Below are 16,789 nucleotides of genomic sequence, written 5' to 3'. Positions count from 1 at the left end.
CACAACTAGAGAGAAGCCCGCACACCACAACAAAAGATCCTGCATGCTGCAATGAAGATCCCGTCTGCCGCAACTAAGACCCGAAGCAGCCAAAAATAAATAAATAAAATAAATTTAAAATATACAGAGATTTTAAAAAAAAAGAAAGTAGTGTGAAAACCTGAGAATCTCTGGTGGGGTCATCAAACATCCTTCATGCATTACATCGAACACAAAAACTCGGCCTCGACACATCACTGCAATGTGACTTGGGCAATGCCCTTCACTCTCTGGAAAAAGAAAAAGAAAATAGAAGACTCAAATCTCTCAAAGTTAAGCAAGAGTAAAGCTGCATATTTATATCCAACAGAAAAAAAAATTCCTCCAATATTTTATCTCTCATATATTCATCAAATATGTCACATGAATAAAAATACTTTAATAAGGTGATAAAATTTCAGTTATTATGTCATAAATACATGTTCCTGAAACCCGTCCATGTAAAACATCTAAAAATCCACGAAAGTTTCAAATATTTGTATACCTTAAGAATCATATAAATTCCGTATTGTTGCAGGACTTTCTAGTTTTATTTATGGATAGGATGGGAAGAGAAAAGGGTCGCAGAGAAATCCTGGAGGAGAGCTATTTGAGTTAAGTTTCTTTTGGGGTTTTTCTTTTTCTTTTTTTAACATCTTTATTGGAGTATATCTGCTTTAAAATGGTGTGCTAGTTTCTGCTTTATAACAAAGTGAATCAGCTATACATATACATATATCCCCATATGTCCTCCCTCTTGCGTCTCCCTCCCACCCTCCGTCCCTATCCCACCCCTCTAGATGGTCACAAAGCACTGAGCTGATCTCCCTGTGCTATGCGGCTGCTTCCCACTAGCTATCTATTTTACATTTGGTAGTATGTGTTAAGTCCATGCCATTCTCTCACTTCGTCCCAGCTTACCCTTGCCCCTCCCTGTGTCCTCAAGTCCATTCTCTACGTCTGCGTCTTTATTCCTGTCCTGCTTGGGGATTATTTTAATGTTTATTGATCATCACATAATTTAACTGCAATAGTATCTAGCTGTGATTTCTCAATAAAATAGTTTTCAGCAGAATAAGGACACTGTATGCCTGGGTGGCAAGGAGAAAGCATTTTGCCCAATCTGTAGCATTACTTAAGGCTCTGATGACACCTGGTAAGCCACTGATAATTGATTCTATGACTCATTTGGCACATCTTAATTCCCCAAGAACTATTTATTTTTGAAAAATTTTTTGAGACTATCCTGATTTAGTCCCATTTTTCAAGTACTAGTCCCTTTGAGAAGGGTCTTCCTATAAGATCTCTGCTCCTTCCCTCTCAAAAAAGAAAGAGGAGGAAGAAAGTTAGGAAAGACATATACTGCCACTGGAAGTAAATTTATTGGTTGACATTACGTACAAGGAACTGTGCTAAATGTTTTACACAGATTATCTAATGAAATCTATTCATCAGCTAAGAGGAAGAGCCATTTCCTGATAGTACTATTATTTTTTCTCTTATATCCTATTTCCTCAAGTCCTTGTAGGTGAGGTATGTATTTCCTTTGTCCCTCATGGCTATTTCCAAACCATTTCTTCTTTCTTCCCCTTCAAAAACCTCCATACCCTTTCACATTTACCACCACTACCTTTTATTGCTGTCCTCTATTACCTAAAATTTCAGGCTGCAAAAGAAAAAATAAAATAAACCTGATGCCAAGTTAATCAATAAATATTTGGGAAGAGGATGACAGAAGGGTGCTGCCACAGGATGAGCATAAGAGGGGATATCTGAGCAGAGAAATGAAGCAAAGGTGCGAATACAGAAATACCTGCAGGAAGAGAGTTCCAGGTAGAGGAAACAGCAAGTACAAGGGCATTAGGACAAAAATGAGCTGGTCTGCTTAAAGGGAAACAAGGTCAGTGCAGCTACAGCAGAGAGAAATGGGTAGAATGGTAGAAAAAATTGGGGCTAGACCATATTGGCCTTAGAAAGGGTTTGCAATTTGAAGTATGATGGAAAAGAAGCCAATGGAAGGTTTTAAGCAGGATAGTAATAATGTCACCTAATTAATACTTTACAAAGGGCACTCTAGCTGCCATATGGAGAACAGATTTTAAGAGGGAAGAAAATATACAGCAAGATCAGTTAGGAGGTAACTGAAGTGGTCCAGGTGAGAACCACCTAAGTGAGAGCTGATGGTGGCTTTGACTGGGGTGTGACACTTGAAGGAAGCAAGAGGTCAATTTTTTCTTTTTAAGAAGGGAGATATTACAAATTGGTACAACCCGCTAAAGAGGGAAAACTGTTAATGCAGCACAGAGAGAAAGGATAATGCAGAAGCAAGGTCCTTGATTAAACAAGAGGTGGTGGAGCCCAGGGCACCTTACAGAAGGGTTATCCTTAGGAGTCAGAACAGTTCCACACTCTTAAAAAGAGAAGACAAAGTATATGAATATGCAGTAGTGTACTGCAAGGAGGTTACAGAATGGGCAATATTTGAATGAATGTTTCTATGACTGCTGTAATAAATTACCACTAACTTAGTGGTAAATCACCACTAGCAACAAATTTATTGTCTTACAGGTCTGGGGACCGAAGTCTGAAATGTGTCTCACTGGGCTAAAATGAGGGTGTCACCAAGTCTGTGTTCCTTCTGGAGGCTCTAGGGGAGAATCTGCTTCCTTTGCTTTTTCAGCCTCTAGAGGCTGCCCACATTCCTTGGCTCAGGGCCCCATTCCTCCATTTTCTTTTTTTTTGGCTGCCCCACACGGCTTGCAGGGTTTTAGTTCCCCGATCAGTGATTGAACCTGGACCCTGGCAGTGAAAGTGCTGAGTCCTAACCACTGGACCGCCAGGGAATTCCCTCCATTCCTTCATCTTCAGAGCTATCAAGAGAGGATCATGACTTTCTCATGCTTGCATCCCTTTGGTTCTCTCCTCTGCCTCTTTCTTCACTTGTAAGAATTCTTATGATTACTCTGGGCGCACCTGAATAATCCAGGATAATCTCCCTATCTCAAGGTCAATTGATTAGCAAACTCAATTTCATCTGCAACCCAATTCTCCTTTACCATTTAAGGTAACATTCAGTCGGTTCCAAGGATTAGGAAGTGGACATATTTGGGGGTCATTTTTCTGCCTATCAGATAGGCTGGCAATTTTGGTGATAGAAACATTGCTTTACATTTGTTGAGAAATAAAAGAGTTCATTGGCTGGGAATAAAGAAGGAGAAAGGCATGAAACAGTCTTCTCTGGAAGTGAGAGAAGAGCTTGACAAAAGAATACAGCAAGGCAGTGCTTTCCGTCCACTTGAGGTTTGACTGAGAAAAGTTAAGTGATGTTTTGTGGTTTCCTTTGGCCAAGTGAACTGCTAGGGTAGGTGTCTTGAATATGTGGAGGAAAGACAGAAGACTGAAATTTAAAGTGCTGAGGCGGGGGTGGAGTGGGGAGGGAGGGAGCAGGTGAGCAAAGGTTTGAATGTATACGTAAGGAGTGGTGACAGGAAAGAACCACAGAGAGATGTGAAGATGTGGCCACGGGGAGGGAGAAATGAAACAGCGAAGAACTGCAGAGTAACTGAATTTTAAGTCAAGATGTGGTCAAAGAAATGGCTGAGGTGGGCCGAAAGGAAGTGAGTTGTGAAAAGAAGGTGGAGGTCAGAGTGAGATGCCTACAACCACACTGCTGGAGGTGAGAGGGTTTTCGATTACAACAAGGTCTATGGCTGGGCCATGGGAGTGGGTGGCTGCTTGAGAAGGAGAGGAAGGAAGGAGAAGCCACAGGTCATCCACAAATGGAGGCTGAGGCCAGCAAGAATGTGACTGAGGTAGTAACGGAGAGACAGACAGTGAGACTGGTGCTAAAGCAATCAATGAATGAAGGAAAGTGACCAAAAGGGAAGTCACTATGACAATGACAAGCAGGGGTGACATAACCTGATAGCATTTTTTTTCAAGAGCTCAAATTGCAAGGGAAAAGAAAACACGAAAAGGGCAACAGGAAATAAAGAAGACACCAACATCTCCTACTTGCCCTCCAGTACCAAAGTGTAAGAGAAAAACAAAATCCCCATTTGAGATGGTTACAGGAAAAGCAGTGTAAAAAATAACCAAGTTTCATGAACAGCACCTTTCAGGAGGAAAGGGGAACTTTCTGAGAAAAGGTGGAGAATATAATGGATTCTGCTGACCATGAGCTCCAACAAGTACAGCAGAAGGGTTTGGGAAGGAGTGGAGGGTGGGTCCCAGAAGTGGGGAACTTGAGTCAAATTAGGCTATGCACAAATCCATGAATCTAGATGACAAGAGATGACATTCGAAGTCTGAACTTCTTGGGTAAAACGAGGTGCACAGGATGAAAAGCAAAACTGAATTAGTCTTAATGGTCTCGTAAGGTTAAAAAAAAAAAAAACAAAAAACAACAAAAAACAAAACTAGGTCTAACTTGCCTCGTTATTGAGACTAGCCTCTTATCTGCAGCAGCCTGCATGCTGCCGTCCCCCTCAGCACACATAATTTCTTCAATTTTCTCCTTATCCAGGATAGATTCTATAGCCAACATTACAATTTCTCCCTTGCAAAAATCCTCATTCCCTCTTCCCCTGCACCTGCCCCTGTTGCTGAAGGAAAAAACACAACACACCATATAGTCTAACTTTAAATTCATAAAAACACATCTCAACACTGTTTAGCTACCCTATGTTTCCACAGAATGTTTGCTTTTCCCACTTTCCAAAATGACCATTTCAAACCATCTCCTTTTTTTCTCAAATATTCCACCGCCACCTCAGTTCTTATCTCACCAAGGAAAACACAAGCAGTACATGGAACAGCCTCCTCTTCCTACAGCAAGATCAGCCCATCTGTGTGCATCTAGACGCACACTTTCTGCACTGCCTCTCATCCTTGCTCCTGCCAAAGACCAGTTCTTCCACCATTTCTGCTCTTATATTTTCAATGTCTTTGGTTCTTTATCCTTTCCCCTGCAAGATAATTTTTCCTTCTCTCCTACGTCATTCCTATGATGTATCACCCATCTTTTTTAAAATAAATAACACACACACACACACACACACACACACACACACACAAAATCTTCCACTGCACATCCAAACCTTTTCTGCAAGAATTATTTCCAAATGCTGCCACCACTTCTTCAGTTTGCTTTCATCTCCTCCAGCTGAGCTCCGTTCCCCAACTTCCACTAACACTGCTCTTGTCAGGGGCAGCCTCTGTCCACATCAGTCTGACAAATCCAATGGTCACTTCCAATTTCCACCTCATTTGACCTCATGGGAGCATTAGGTAGAACAGTTCTTTCTCGTGGCTCCTGGGAGACCACAGTTCTTGTTTTCTTCCTGCTTTGGTCTCTTTTGCTGGTTCCTCCTTCTCTGACCACCAAATACTGTATTTGACTGTGATCAGGATCAATACTGGTTCCCCTGATCATCTTCAGCTACATGTATTCCAAAAGTAATCCTATTCTTATAGGATTCTTACAGAATCCTATTCTATTATTAGCAGGCATAGAAATCATAGAAAATGATTTCTATGCCTGCTAATGATGACTCCTAAATCTTTATCTGCAGTCCTGAATTCTCCCCAGTACCCCAAACTCTGTACCCAACTGCCTATTTACATTTCCACTTAGATGTCTAAAAGGCATCTTAAATTCAGTGCAGTCTAGGAAACTATTCTCTTCCCTATATATTTCCTCCCAGTTTTCCCCACCTCATGAACCAACACACCTATCTACCCCGTTAGCTTCTCAAGCCCAGTAACTTGAGGGCATCTCTGATTCCTCTTTTTCTCTCACATCTCACAACCAATCTATGAATAATTCTACTTACTCCATATCCAAAATCTCTCCAGAATCTAGTAACTATTCACCACCTCCATGCTACCACCCTAGGACAAGTCATTATTATGGCTCACTGGGACTACTAAAACAAGCTTCTAATTCATCTCCCTGCTGCTACATAGCTCTCTCCTAAAAATTTATTCTGCAAACAGCAGGCAGAATGATCTTTTTTAAAACATAAACTGTTCACATCACTCTCTTGGTCAAAACCCACTAATAGTATCTAATCACATTTTAAATAAAAGCCAAAAAACCTTAGTTGGCTTACAAAGTCCTATATGACCCAGACACTTTTACATCTTTACAATCCGCCCCCTCCTTCTTGCCTACTCTGCTCCATCCACATTGCCCTTCGAACATGCCAAGTTTATTCATGCCCAGAAGATTCCCCCTCAACACACACACACACACACACACACACACACACACACACACACCACCACCTCTGCCTCCACCACTACCAACACACTGAACTAAACAAAAACAAAAATGAAAAGCAAAAAAACTGTGCCAGATCATCTTATTATTCAGATCCTCAGTGAGGTCTTCCCTGACTACCTAATCTAAAACAGCCCCCCCAGTTACTCATGTGATTTGAGTTCTCTATATAGCATTTGTCACAAACTCTATGATATTTTTCCATGTTTACTGATTCCCTCAGCTTTATCCCTATTTGCACTTAGTCACCTAACTGTAACTTCAAGAACATACTAACCATGACAGCTTAAACCACTGTATCAAGAAGTACATTATTAAATTAATGAATCCCCACCTTATGCACTGTTACTTAAAGAACTTACCTTATCTACAGACATACCTACTAAGCGATAAAAGATTGAATTCAAAACCAGGTCTATTGATAATAGTTCTTAACTAATATGCATATTATTTCTATTTGCTACTGCTATTCTCCTATCAATTTTCTCCTGTTCATCTTTTCAATTCACATTTGGACATTCAACTTTATGCCATAAACAGCCAGGTTCCTAATTCTTTCTCTTGCAACATCAAGGTAAATGTGTCTGGTCTTAAGGACATTAAGTATCTCAAGCTCCTACAGAGTTTTACAAAAAGTTGAGTTCTACATGAAAGTAAACTTATACTTCTCACACTATAAGCAAAATTGGGTAATGAAATTTTACTTTTAAATAAAATTTTATAGAAGAAAAATACCCATTCATAATGACATTCTGCAGTAATATAAACTACGTTATTAAATTTATAAGAAAAATTCCTGAAGTAACTGGAAACCAGCAGTTACTACTACAGAATTTTCCCTTTGGAGATATGCTAGGACACCAAGCAGAAAGTGCCATGAAACTAACTGTAAAAACAAGAACTTTGATGCGTCAATCTGAACTCATGTGCCTTCAAGAAGATGGGTATCAGGCTCTTACCTCATACGAAGAAGAGGGGTGGGCTGAGGGGAGGAAAGCATACTCACAAAGACACATGGGACATGATGAGCACATACAAACACTCAAAAAGAGAATTCACATAAGAAAGGAGGGTAGAAAGAGAAGGATCCAGATTGTATGCTCCAGATCTCCTAAAACTGATTCGTAATTCTACTCTTTAACTAAAATTTAAACTCTCAAATGATGCAACGTAAGCAACAGGTTTGTACAGAACCATGTAAGACAGCTGCAAAAAATCCATTCCCACAAATTACGTCCAGCTAATCACTATGACTGAAAGAAAAGGTTCATAGAAAGCTTCTGATTAGTCAAAATCCAGTGAGAAATATTTTTCAAAACAGTATGTTCCAAATTAAAAAAAAAAAGTATGTTCCACAGTGCCATGGGAATTCCCTGGTGGTCCAGTGCTTAGGACTCGGCACTTTCACTGCTGTGGGCCCAGGTTCTATCCCTGATCAGGGAACTAATATCTCGCAAGGCACACAGAGCAGCCAAAAAAAAAAAAAGTACGTTCCACAGCATCACAGAAGAAACTGCAGCAAAACTACCCAAATCCCAATGCTTTTACCAGAAAAAGTACATGTGTTTGTTTTCTACTTACCAGTCCTAAAATAATTAATAACTGAATCTCTAGTAATTCCTGGAACCTTGCAGGTGGAGAACAGCATTCGGAATTGATGCATATCTAGAGGAGTATTTCCAACTTTATGAACAGGCAATTTTTCTCTATCAAAACAAACCAAAAAAGTATATTGACCAAGAAATCATTATAAAATTTATAAACCAAACAGTCACACCTATAGTATTTATCCCCAAATGAGTACATTAAGCTTCTCAACATTGTGCGACCTGAGACCTTGGGTAAATAGGTAACCAAATTGACATAACTATCCTTACTTTCTTAACAGCTGCCAGTAGTTCAAGATATGCCAAAGACTTATACTTCCTCTTTCCAATTGCGTGCCTTCCTTTGGAGGCCAATAGTGTTCAATATGGCTTGCAGGACCCCCAAAGTTGACATGTAGTTGTGATGGTATACGAACATCCAGGTAGGCAACATTCAGCCACCAGTCTTCCAGCTAAAAGAAATTGAGAACATCAGCCTAATGCTACTGATAATACTTCAGTGTGTAACTGCTGGGGGGAAAAAAGCTCTATTTGTCCTTTTTTCTTTAATTAGTCTTCAACACTTAAAAACATCTTTCGTTTTAAATCATCACAGATATTAAAAAACGGTACTGTGATCATTTCTTTCTTTCAGAATTATGGGATCTGAATTAAGTTCAACTACATTATCAAAAACATGAAACAAGAAAGCACCGAAACAAACACCTTCAGACTGATCATGCTGAAATCACCAAGTACTCAGAGTACCAGGAGTACCCAACAAAGTACTCTAGGTGTGTTTCCTTAGAGTACCTGGGGTACAATAGATATTCAACAAATCCTCAATTATAACAATTATTAAGGCATTATAATTTTCCTATTTCCTTTTTCATAGAAATATGAAAACTTTTCAGTAGGCTTAAAACTAATTTGGATTTTTCAGTGACACCACTTTCTATGCGTCCCTCTTTCATGACGTGCAATTGAATTTCATGTATAAGTAAGTGGATGTCACCAAATTACCTGGAGCTCTTTTTGAAGAATTTGATGTTATAAACTATAATCGGTCATTTGGAAAAAGATATAAGTGAAAAGGATACAGGCAGAACAACAACTTCTTTACCTTTACCCTAATTTAATTAAAGTCACTCAAGGCTCAAGATTGAGAAAAAAGGCATCTTGAGGTATAAAATTTTATTATTCCATCATAGATATCAAAGGAGAATGAGAAGATCAGCTTGCTTTTTATTTCTAAAACTAAATGAGAGTTACAATCATTATTTCTAGATCAAGGCAATATCTTAAATTACGGAAGCTCATCCTCTGGTTTGTACTACAGAAGCAGAGTAGTTAAGACGAAAAAGTCAAAGAAGGTTCCTTGTGGCAAATTACCGAAATCCTCAGTAATTATGAAACGACTGTCTCCTCAATCTATCTAACTAAAACATAGAATACTCATAACCATTCTCCACTCCAGTTTTGTAATGGCCCTTTTCTCCTACGTACTGTTTAAATATTTGTATGCCACCAATGTGATGTTTATTTTAGTGTTGTGGGACTTTGATTATCTGGGCAAAATGTTTTTCTCAAGCATGGTCTACAGATGACCTGCATCAGAACCACATGGAGTAGTTGTGAAAATCAGGATTTCTGGGCCCCAATTCCAGAGATACTGAATCAGAATCACTGGTCCCAGGAACTCTGCATTTTAACAGGTTCCCCAAAAGGAGAAGAGCCCACACACAACACTTACTTAAAACTTCCCAGAGTTAAACAATTCACTCATTCTTTTGGATGATGATAAAGACAACAATAACTACAAGGATTTTACAGTACAGTAATAATTTAAAAATGAAAGCCACATACACTTTTATTTTTCATTAAGTATCAATATTCTAAGTACAATAACATAAATACCCAATTTCTTTTTTCTTTTGCCCTTTCAAGTAATTTCTGCTGCAATTTTTCTCCAATACCATTTTGAAATTTTTGAACAATTGCTTCAGTTTTCTTATATTCTTCTTCATTTGCAAATGGCTTTACTATAAAGAAAAAAATATGCATTAAAGTACCTAGATATCAAGTACCACAAACTCACCTCAATTATTATTACTTACACAAATCTTGACTCAGTTATATAAAACACTTATGTATTAGAGCAGTCCACTAAATTATAATAGAGTTTACAACATGAAAATGGCTGAAAAGCAATAATGCAAAATACTGGAAAAAATAAAACGGTGGATACTACGTAGTCGATAACTACTTGCCCCAAAATTATTTAAAAATCATTCTAGACGATGATAGTTAAAATGACATACAGGACTATCATCTAGCTACTAGTCCAATAAGAAAGTAAATCCTGTTTAGCCATGACTGAGAGAAATTAAAGCTTCTTTCCACTAATGTCGAAGCAGAGCCTTAAACATTATGAACATAAGTGCAATATGTATGTAAATTTAAGCGTAAAGCCTTCCCAGAGCACTGTAGGGTCCCTTCTGGCCAATAGCGATTTCACACACACACACACACACACACACACACACAGAATACAGGGGTCCTAGTCCATGAAAACCAAGTGTTCTGAAAATTAAGCTATAGATGAAAGTAAACTAAAAATCAAGGGGCATTAATATCTTCCTTTTGTTTTATTTTTGTCACTTCAAAGTCTTCTCTTAAAGTTAATTTAAATAGCTGCATTCAGAGAGCACAAGTGAATAATCAGTGAATTTTTTCAAAAAGAAACTAGAATTCCAAGATGAAAGTAGATGCGAAAAAAGAACTAAAAAAAAAAATCAGAGGGCTTCCAATTAAACAAAGGGAACTAAGGTCATAAATTTATCGTCACTTCTAGAAACTCACTAAAATGAGAGTAATTAAAAAGGCATAAATTCGGGGCTTCCCTGGTGGCGTAGTGGTTGAGAATCTGCCTGCCAATGCAGGGGACACGGGTTCAAACCCTGGTCTGGGAAGATCCCACATGCCGCGGAGCAACTGGGCCCATGAGCCACAATTACTGAGCCTGCGCGTCTGGAGCCTGTGCTCCGCAACAACAGAGGCCGCGATAGTGAGGGGCCCGTGCACCACGATGAAGAGTTGCCCCCGCTTGCCACAACTAGAGAAAGCCCATGCACAGAAACGAAGACCCAACACAGTGAAAAATAAATAATTATTAAAAATAAAAAAAGAATGTTAGCTTAAATCTGGAGGTAAACACAAGAAGCAGAAAAAATATTTCAAAATGCTTGCCTAAAGGCATGGGATTGGCAGTGGGGGAAATGAGGCAGAGGACTACTACTTCTTATTGTAAGCCTAAAAGTACTACCTGGCTTTTTAAACTATGGAAAAATTAACATGAGAGAGAAAGACAGAAATGTTTTGGACATTTTAAGGATAATTTTAATTATCATAAGCCTAGAGGAAAAAGCAATTAGACCCTCATCAACTTCTAACAATTTCGCAGTTTTCTAAGTTGCTAGCAATATTAATATATGCTAAAAGACTACAAACATACCTGATTCAAGGTATTTCTTTAATGATTCTTCAAGTGAAGGAACAGGCAGTGATGGAAGAGAATCCTGGTACTGAAATGTTCTTTCTTCACTTGATTTAGCCAACTGATTTTCCATGATGCAATCACAACAGGAACACTAAAGAAAAAAAAAAGCCCTCACAATTCAATTTCATAAATATTCTTTTAGATGCTAGTCCCAACTCACTACATCACTTTTTAGTGACCACAGTATATCTAGGACCTGGTCCTAGTCCTTAGGAATTCATGAACTTGTCAGAGAGAGAAAACCAATTAAAAAAAAAAAGTGTAGACTCAAAAGTGCTAGAGGTCAAGGAGTGATCAGTAAGACCAGTATAATTATCATTTATTGAGCACCTACTATTTGCCAAGTACTGCAATAAGTGTTATAGAAAATGTGTTCTCTCTCTCATATTCATACTATCTCTGAAAGGTGTCGTTCACTGCCATTTTACATAAGAAGTCAAAACTCAAGAGAGATTTAGTAAACTGCCTAAGGTCAAAGCAACAACTCAAATCCAGACCTGTATAACCACAATCTTCCTCCCATACAAAGGCTACATGATAGTGGGTGAGGTCTAAATGGGTAGGTAGAATTCAGATGTGCAGAAAAGGATAATGGGCTGAGAGAAAGAACTTTGAAGAGGAAAATATGAAAAGTTGTGGAAGTCATCCAACTATACAGAGTTACAAAATGTTACAGAGTACATAAATCATATGACAGGCTGCTGTAACCTAATCCTGCAGTGGTGTGAGGCCTAAACAGAATGATCTCATGTATCCCAAAGCAATCTTGTACCTTTTCCACAGATGTATTAATTTTCAGAAAAATCAAAGTAATACAAAATGTGAAAAGAGGTTCCTCAAAGAAGCCTTTATAAATTATATATTAAAATAGCAGTTGAGAAATGAAGAAACATTAATATTGAATAAGAGTTTCCTGTCCTTTCAAATACTACCTGTTAAAACTAATTGCAAAGCCAAATAAAATATTCCACTCAGAAAGTTATAGAATAAAACATTATAAAAAACAATGGTGTGGCAGAGACTGTTTTCAGCCAATATAACTTCCCCCCTTCTTTCTTAACAGAATCCTGAGTTTCAGCTGGGTAGACAGCCATATAGCTGTATCTTTCCTACTCTCCCTTGGAGCTCAGTATGGCTTTGCGATGTATATGTTGCCTCCAGATCATTCCCCTGTAAGGAATTACAGGTGTTCTCCTGTGCTTTCTCTCCTCCTCCCTGCCTATCAGGAAAGTCCCAACTGGAACAGCACTTTGTACCCATTTATGGGAGCCAGGTATTGAGGCTGTCAGAATCTTCCTACTAGTCCTGGACTCCTTCTTCTAGATGTATCAAAAAAAAAAAAAAAAGATCTTTTATTTATGCCATTGTAGTTTGGCTTTCTTTGTTAGGGGAGAAGAGCTTAGCCTACACCACTAATATAACCCCAAAATGAGGTACAACAAAGATCTCAATTCCTCTGCTTCTTCTTATCTAAATAGGAAGAAGCACTTCACTTTGACCATCCGCAAACATGCCTTTAGTTCTAATAGAAATGTAGATCTGGGTCCAAATACCAACTCGCCATTTTCTAGCCATATGCCCCTGCACAAATAACTTTACCTGAATTTCTTCATCTGTAGAGAGGATACTCAAATAATCAGAGTTGTTGTTAGGGTTTTCTTTTTTTTTTTTAATACCTGCAAAACTGCACTGTAAAAATAATCTAGTTTTGAGACAACCATATCAGGCTAGGTAGAATGTCTATGAGCGGCCCCCATGATTCTGCCCCCTCTAATACGCAGAACCTGTGAATATGAGATTATCACTTCCTTGATTGTAATGGTGTTATTGCACAATTGACCTTATTTGAAGTAGGGAGGTTATCCAGGTGGGCCTAATCTAATCACTTGAGCCCTCCGGACCAGAAAGCTTTCCCCAGGAGGTGGCAGAAGACTAGTCAGGGAGATTAAAAACATGAAAAGGACTGGAGGTGCTATCTGGCTTTGAAAATGCAGGTGGTCTCGTGGAACTGAGAGAGGCCCCAGCTGACAGCCATTAAGGAAACTGGAACCTCGGTCCTACAACTGCATGGAAATTAATTCTGCCAACAACTTCAATGAGCCTGGAGATGGATTCTCCCTCAGAAAGCCCAGACCGACAAACTTTTATTTCAGCTTTGTGAGATCCTAAGCAGCATATCCAGCTAAACCTACAGAGACCTCCCATCTACAGAGCTGCTAGTTAATAAGTTTATGTTTTTTTAACTGTTAGGTTTGTGATAAATTGTTATGGTAGCAATAGGAAACTAACACACAGATACAGAAAAAATAAGCTATTCTCTGTATACATCCCTACCACTCACTAGACTTTAGGAATCTGAGACCACGACTACCAGTACCATACTCACAACAGTCTTAACTCACCAAAAGGTACACAGTAAAAATAGGAATTATCAGATTCTTTCATGGAGGATTGTTTTGAACTCTCAATCACAAGGATTAAATAATACAATTCTAAAATAACCTACAAGTGCATTAAGAAAATGATGACGCTGGATTTAATTACAGTGGGCCTCCTGGGAGCAATAAGATGTAAACTCAAAGTAGAAAACAGAATCAGGTAAACAAGAAACAGAAACAAGTAAAATAAATAGCTTACCACATACCGGTACACCAAGATCAATTGTTTAGGACTGCCAAGAGCGCGTTGCAACAAATCTGTTTTGGAATCACAGAGATTTGAACTGGGCTGGTGACTGTGGGCAGGAAGAAAAACAAGTTTAACAATTGCAGGGGTACAAAATTAACAGAAACTAGTAAAAGAAGGTGGAAGACGGACAACTTAGGGGTTGGAGGCCCCAAGCCTCAAACTTTTGGCAATCACAGCAAACACACGCAAACAGTCCAGCTGCCAGAAAGCTGGATAAAAATTACTACACTACTAACTAGGTTAACTACTAGGACAACTACACTCCCTTCCATGAGACAGTCCCCAGAAACGATGTACCTCCCGGTGCCCGGGTATCTGGTGCCGGCGCTTTGTCGCAGGACTGCAAGTTCAAAGCTTGGTTCTAGAAACGAGAGGAGTAGAGGGCGACGAGACGTCGGAGACTCCTCCCACCAACGCAAACGCAGCTCCGCATACTTCAGAAGCCAGCAGGTGAGAGAAATTCAACCAAGCACCACGACGGACCAGCCTAGCGGCCCAGCCTCAAGGATACCTCGCAGACCCCGGCAAGCGAGATGCCTTATGCCACCCCCGCCAGTCCTGGCAACTCACGCTCTCCACAATTTAACGCTGTTCTAACGCCTTAACTTTTCCCCACCCGCGAAGGGTTAGCGGGGGAAGGAGGGAGGAAGAAGGGAGGGAGGTAGGAAAAAGAGAGGGAGGGACGGAGCGCTACTCGGCCGGCTGACTAGTCCCAACCCCCAGCGGCTGAAAAACTCCGCCGCAGCGCACAGCTGCGCAGGCCCGCTTCCCTGAGGCCGCCCCGGAGCGGCAATTGGACGGAGAGCCGCGAGGGTCCCGCCCACGGGCACCGGGTAACGGGGATTGGCTGGGAAGCCGCGACGGTTCCGCCCCCCAGCCCCCGCCTACTTGAAGGCGAGGGGGGGCGGGCCGGGCCTGCGCTCTGGTGCGACCTAGCTCCGCCTCTAGTCGTCTGTTGCGGGCAGGGTTCTAGGCTGCGGGCGCTGGCAAGGCTCGGCTGGGCGGACAAGAGAAACAGTCCAAATACAGCCCGGGAGCAGTCAACTACTTGCTGCCGGTGGAGCTCAGCGCATTGCCAGGGACACGGAGGGCTCTAAGGGCCGTGCTCCGCTCACGCAGTTACCTAACCGTCTGGAGCTGATGTAGGAACAGATGGCCCATTTTCACCTGTTCCTCTTCTAGCCCCACCTATGGCTTACCAGCCGCTCTTACCCCGTTCCCCGTGTGACGCTTTTTGTAACCCCCAAGTAAGAATTTATACCAGCGCCTTAAAAAGGAATCCTATTTTTCACTCCGTGTCCTAGGAAGAGAACAGTAACCACATAAATCCCTACTTGACCTCTCTTTTCCTTCATCCACTGAGGGTGAAATTTGCCCAGCTTAGAGAGACTGCAGCACTCTGCTCCTTCGGGGCTTCCCTACCTTTCCACAGGTCTTCATGCTGCCCAAGGTCCTCCAAGCCCCCAGGACTCACACTGCAAGCTTGAGGTTGACCTGATGTCTTTCACTATCGCACCAAGACATGAAGTTTTTAACCAGAGGGAACTAGGCAAGTTCTAGAGGAAGATCATAATATAGTTAACTTACTTTCACAGGCAAATCATTTTTACATTTACCTCCTGAAATATACTGTTTCATTTTTCATTTTAAATACACTTTCAATTCTGTGGAAGAAAAGACAAATAGTTTACAGTGGCTCTGAACTGGATATCAAATATAAATAATTGGATTCCAAATTAACGTGCCATTATAGATCCTTTATCTGTCTTTCCTAAGTCCCTTAAGAGTAAAATCTGACCAGAAGGGAACTGAGGCTATGTATAACTGAATATTCATTTGGTGTGAATATTCATAAGTTCTCTACAGAAATATTAATGAGTTTGGTTACAGTGCAACTTCCGCACTTGATGGAGATGTTACTTAATATGTGGCAGACACACTTCTCTGATAAAAGTTCTGAATTCTGAAACATATCAGGCCAAAAAAGTTTTCACATAAGGGATTGTAAAGTTGTAGTAGTAATTTCTGAAGGTGTGGTAAAGAACTTTTCTCTCATAGTATTTAAGTTCTGTGTTCTGGATAATGTTCAAATTGGCTTACAAGATATTATTCTTAAACAGAATTTTAAAAATAGTCAAAAAACCTTCACTGTATTTTTTTCTCCTTCCTAGTGAATTTTGGCACCGCTTAAAGTTTATGCATGTTTAATGACTGTGGGTGCTTTAGGGTCACTTAACTTCACTGCCTCTCTCCTAGTCTTAATGTTTATTAAAAAGTAAAAAATAATAAAAATAAACTGATAAGCAGATATACTAATAATCCCCCAAAGCATATATTTTAAAATGATTTGTTTTTTTTCAAAATACATAATATGTGTTTTATTGGAAGATTCCAAATTATGTTCTGTTCAGGTTAAATTTGAACTAGTTTTCAGCTCTTAGAGTGGAGTGGGTGATAGTGGCTAGTGAGGCATATCACATATATTGATAACAAGAAGTTGTCCCAAGATTAAAAATTGATTGTTGAGTCAAAATATTTTTCTAGAGAAAAACTTGTAAGTATTACAAGCGGTGATAATAAGGTTTTTAAGTTGACATCAAAGATCTTTCATTTTTACTCCCATGAGATCTTTCATTTTTAATCCTATGTAGCTCT

The 16,789-nt window shown here is 39.8% G+C and overlaps 1 protein-coding gene across 11 annotated transcripts in view; it reads right to left on the bottom strand.

Annotated features, from left to right (window-relative positions):
- CROT (carnitine O-octanoyltransferase) overlaps positions 1-14,865 on the bottom strand; it is a 93,574-nt gene extending 78,709 nt beyond the window's left edge. For 6 of the 11 annotated variants that reach the window (XM_033862957.2, XM_033862958.2, XM_033862959.2 and 3 more), the window contains exons 1-7: positions 14,432-14,863; positions 14,084-14,180; positions 11,402-11,537; positions 9,805-9,929; positions 8,179-8,360; positions 7,883-8,007; positions 161-269 (exon numbers count right to left, since the gene is read on the bottom strand). In XM_033862957.2, the coding sequence (XP_033718848.1) occupies positions 161-269; positions 7,883-8,007; positions 8,179-8,360; positions 9,805-9,929; positions 11,402-11,516 (656 nt within the window). In that variant the 5' untranslated portion in view covers positions 11,517-11,537; positions 14,084-14,180; positions 14,432-14,863. Of the gene's footprint in view, positions 1-160; positions 270-7,882; positions 8,008-8,178; positions 8,361-9,804; positions 9,930-11,401; positions 11,538-14,083; positions 14,181-14,431 lie in introns of all 11 variants that reach the window. The other 5 variants (XR_012333907.1, XR_004528101.2, XR_004528100.2 and 2 more) reach the window with 4 other exon arrangements.
- Between the last annotated feature and the right edge of the window lie 1,924 nt (positions 14,866-16,789).

This window comes from Tursiops truncatus, chromosome 9 (genome assembly GCF_011762595.2).
Source record: "Tursiops truncatus isolate mTurTru1 chromosome 9, mTurTru1.mat.Y, whole genome shotgun sequence".
Lineage (NCBI taxonomy): Eukaryota > Metazoa > Chordata > Mammalia > Artiodactyla > Delphinidae > Tursiops > Tursiops truncatus.
Note: the sequence above shows the minus strand (reverse complement) of the source record. Positions and strands in the feature narration are given on the sequence as shown.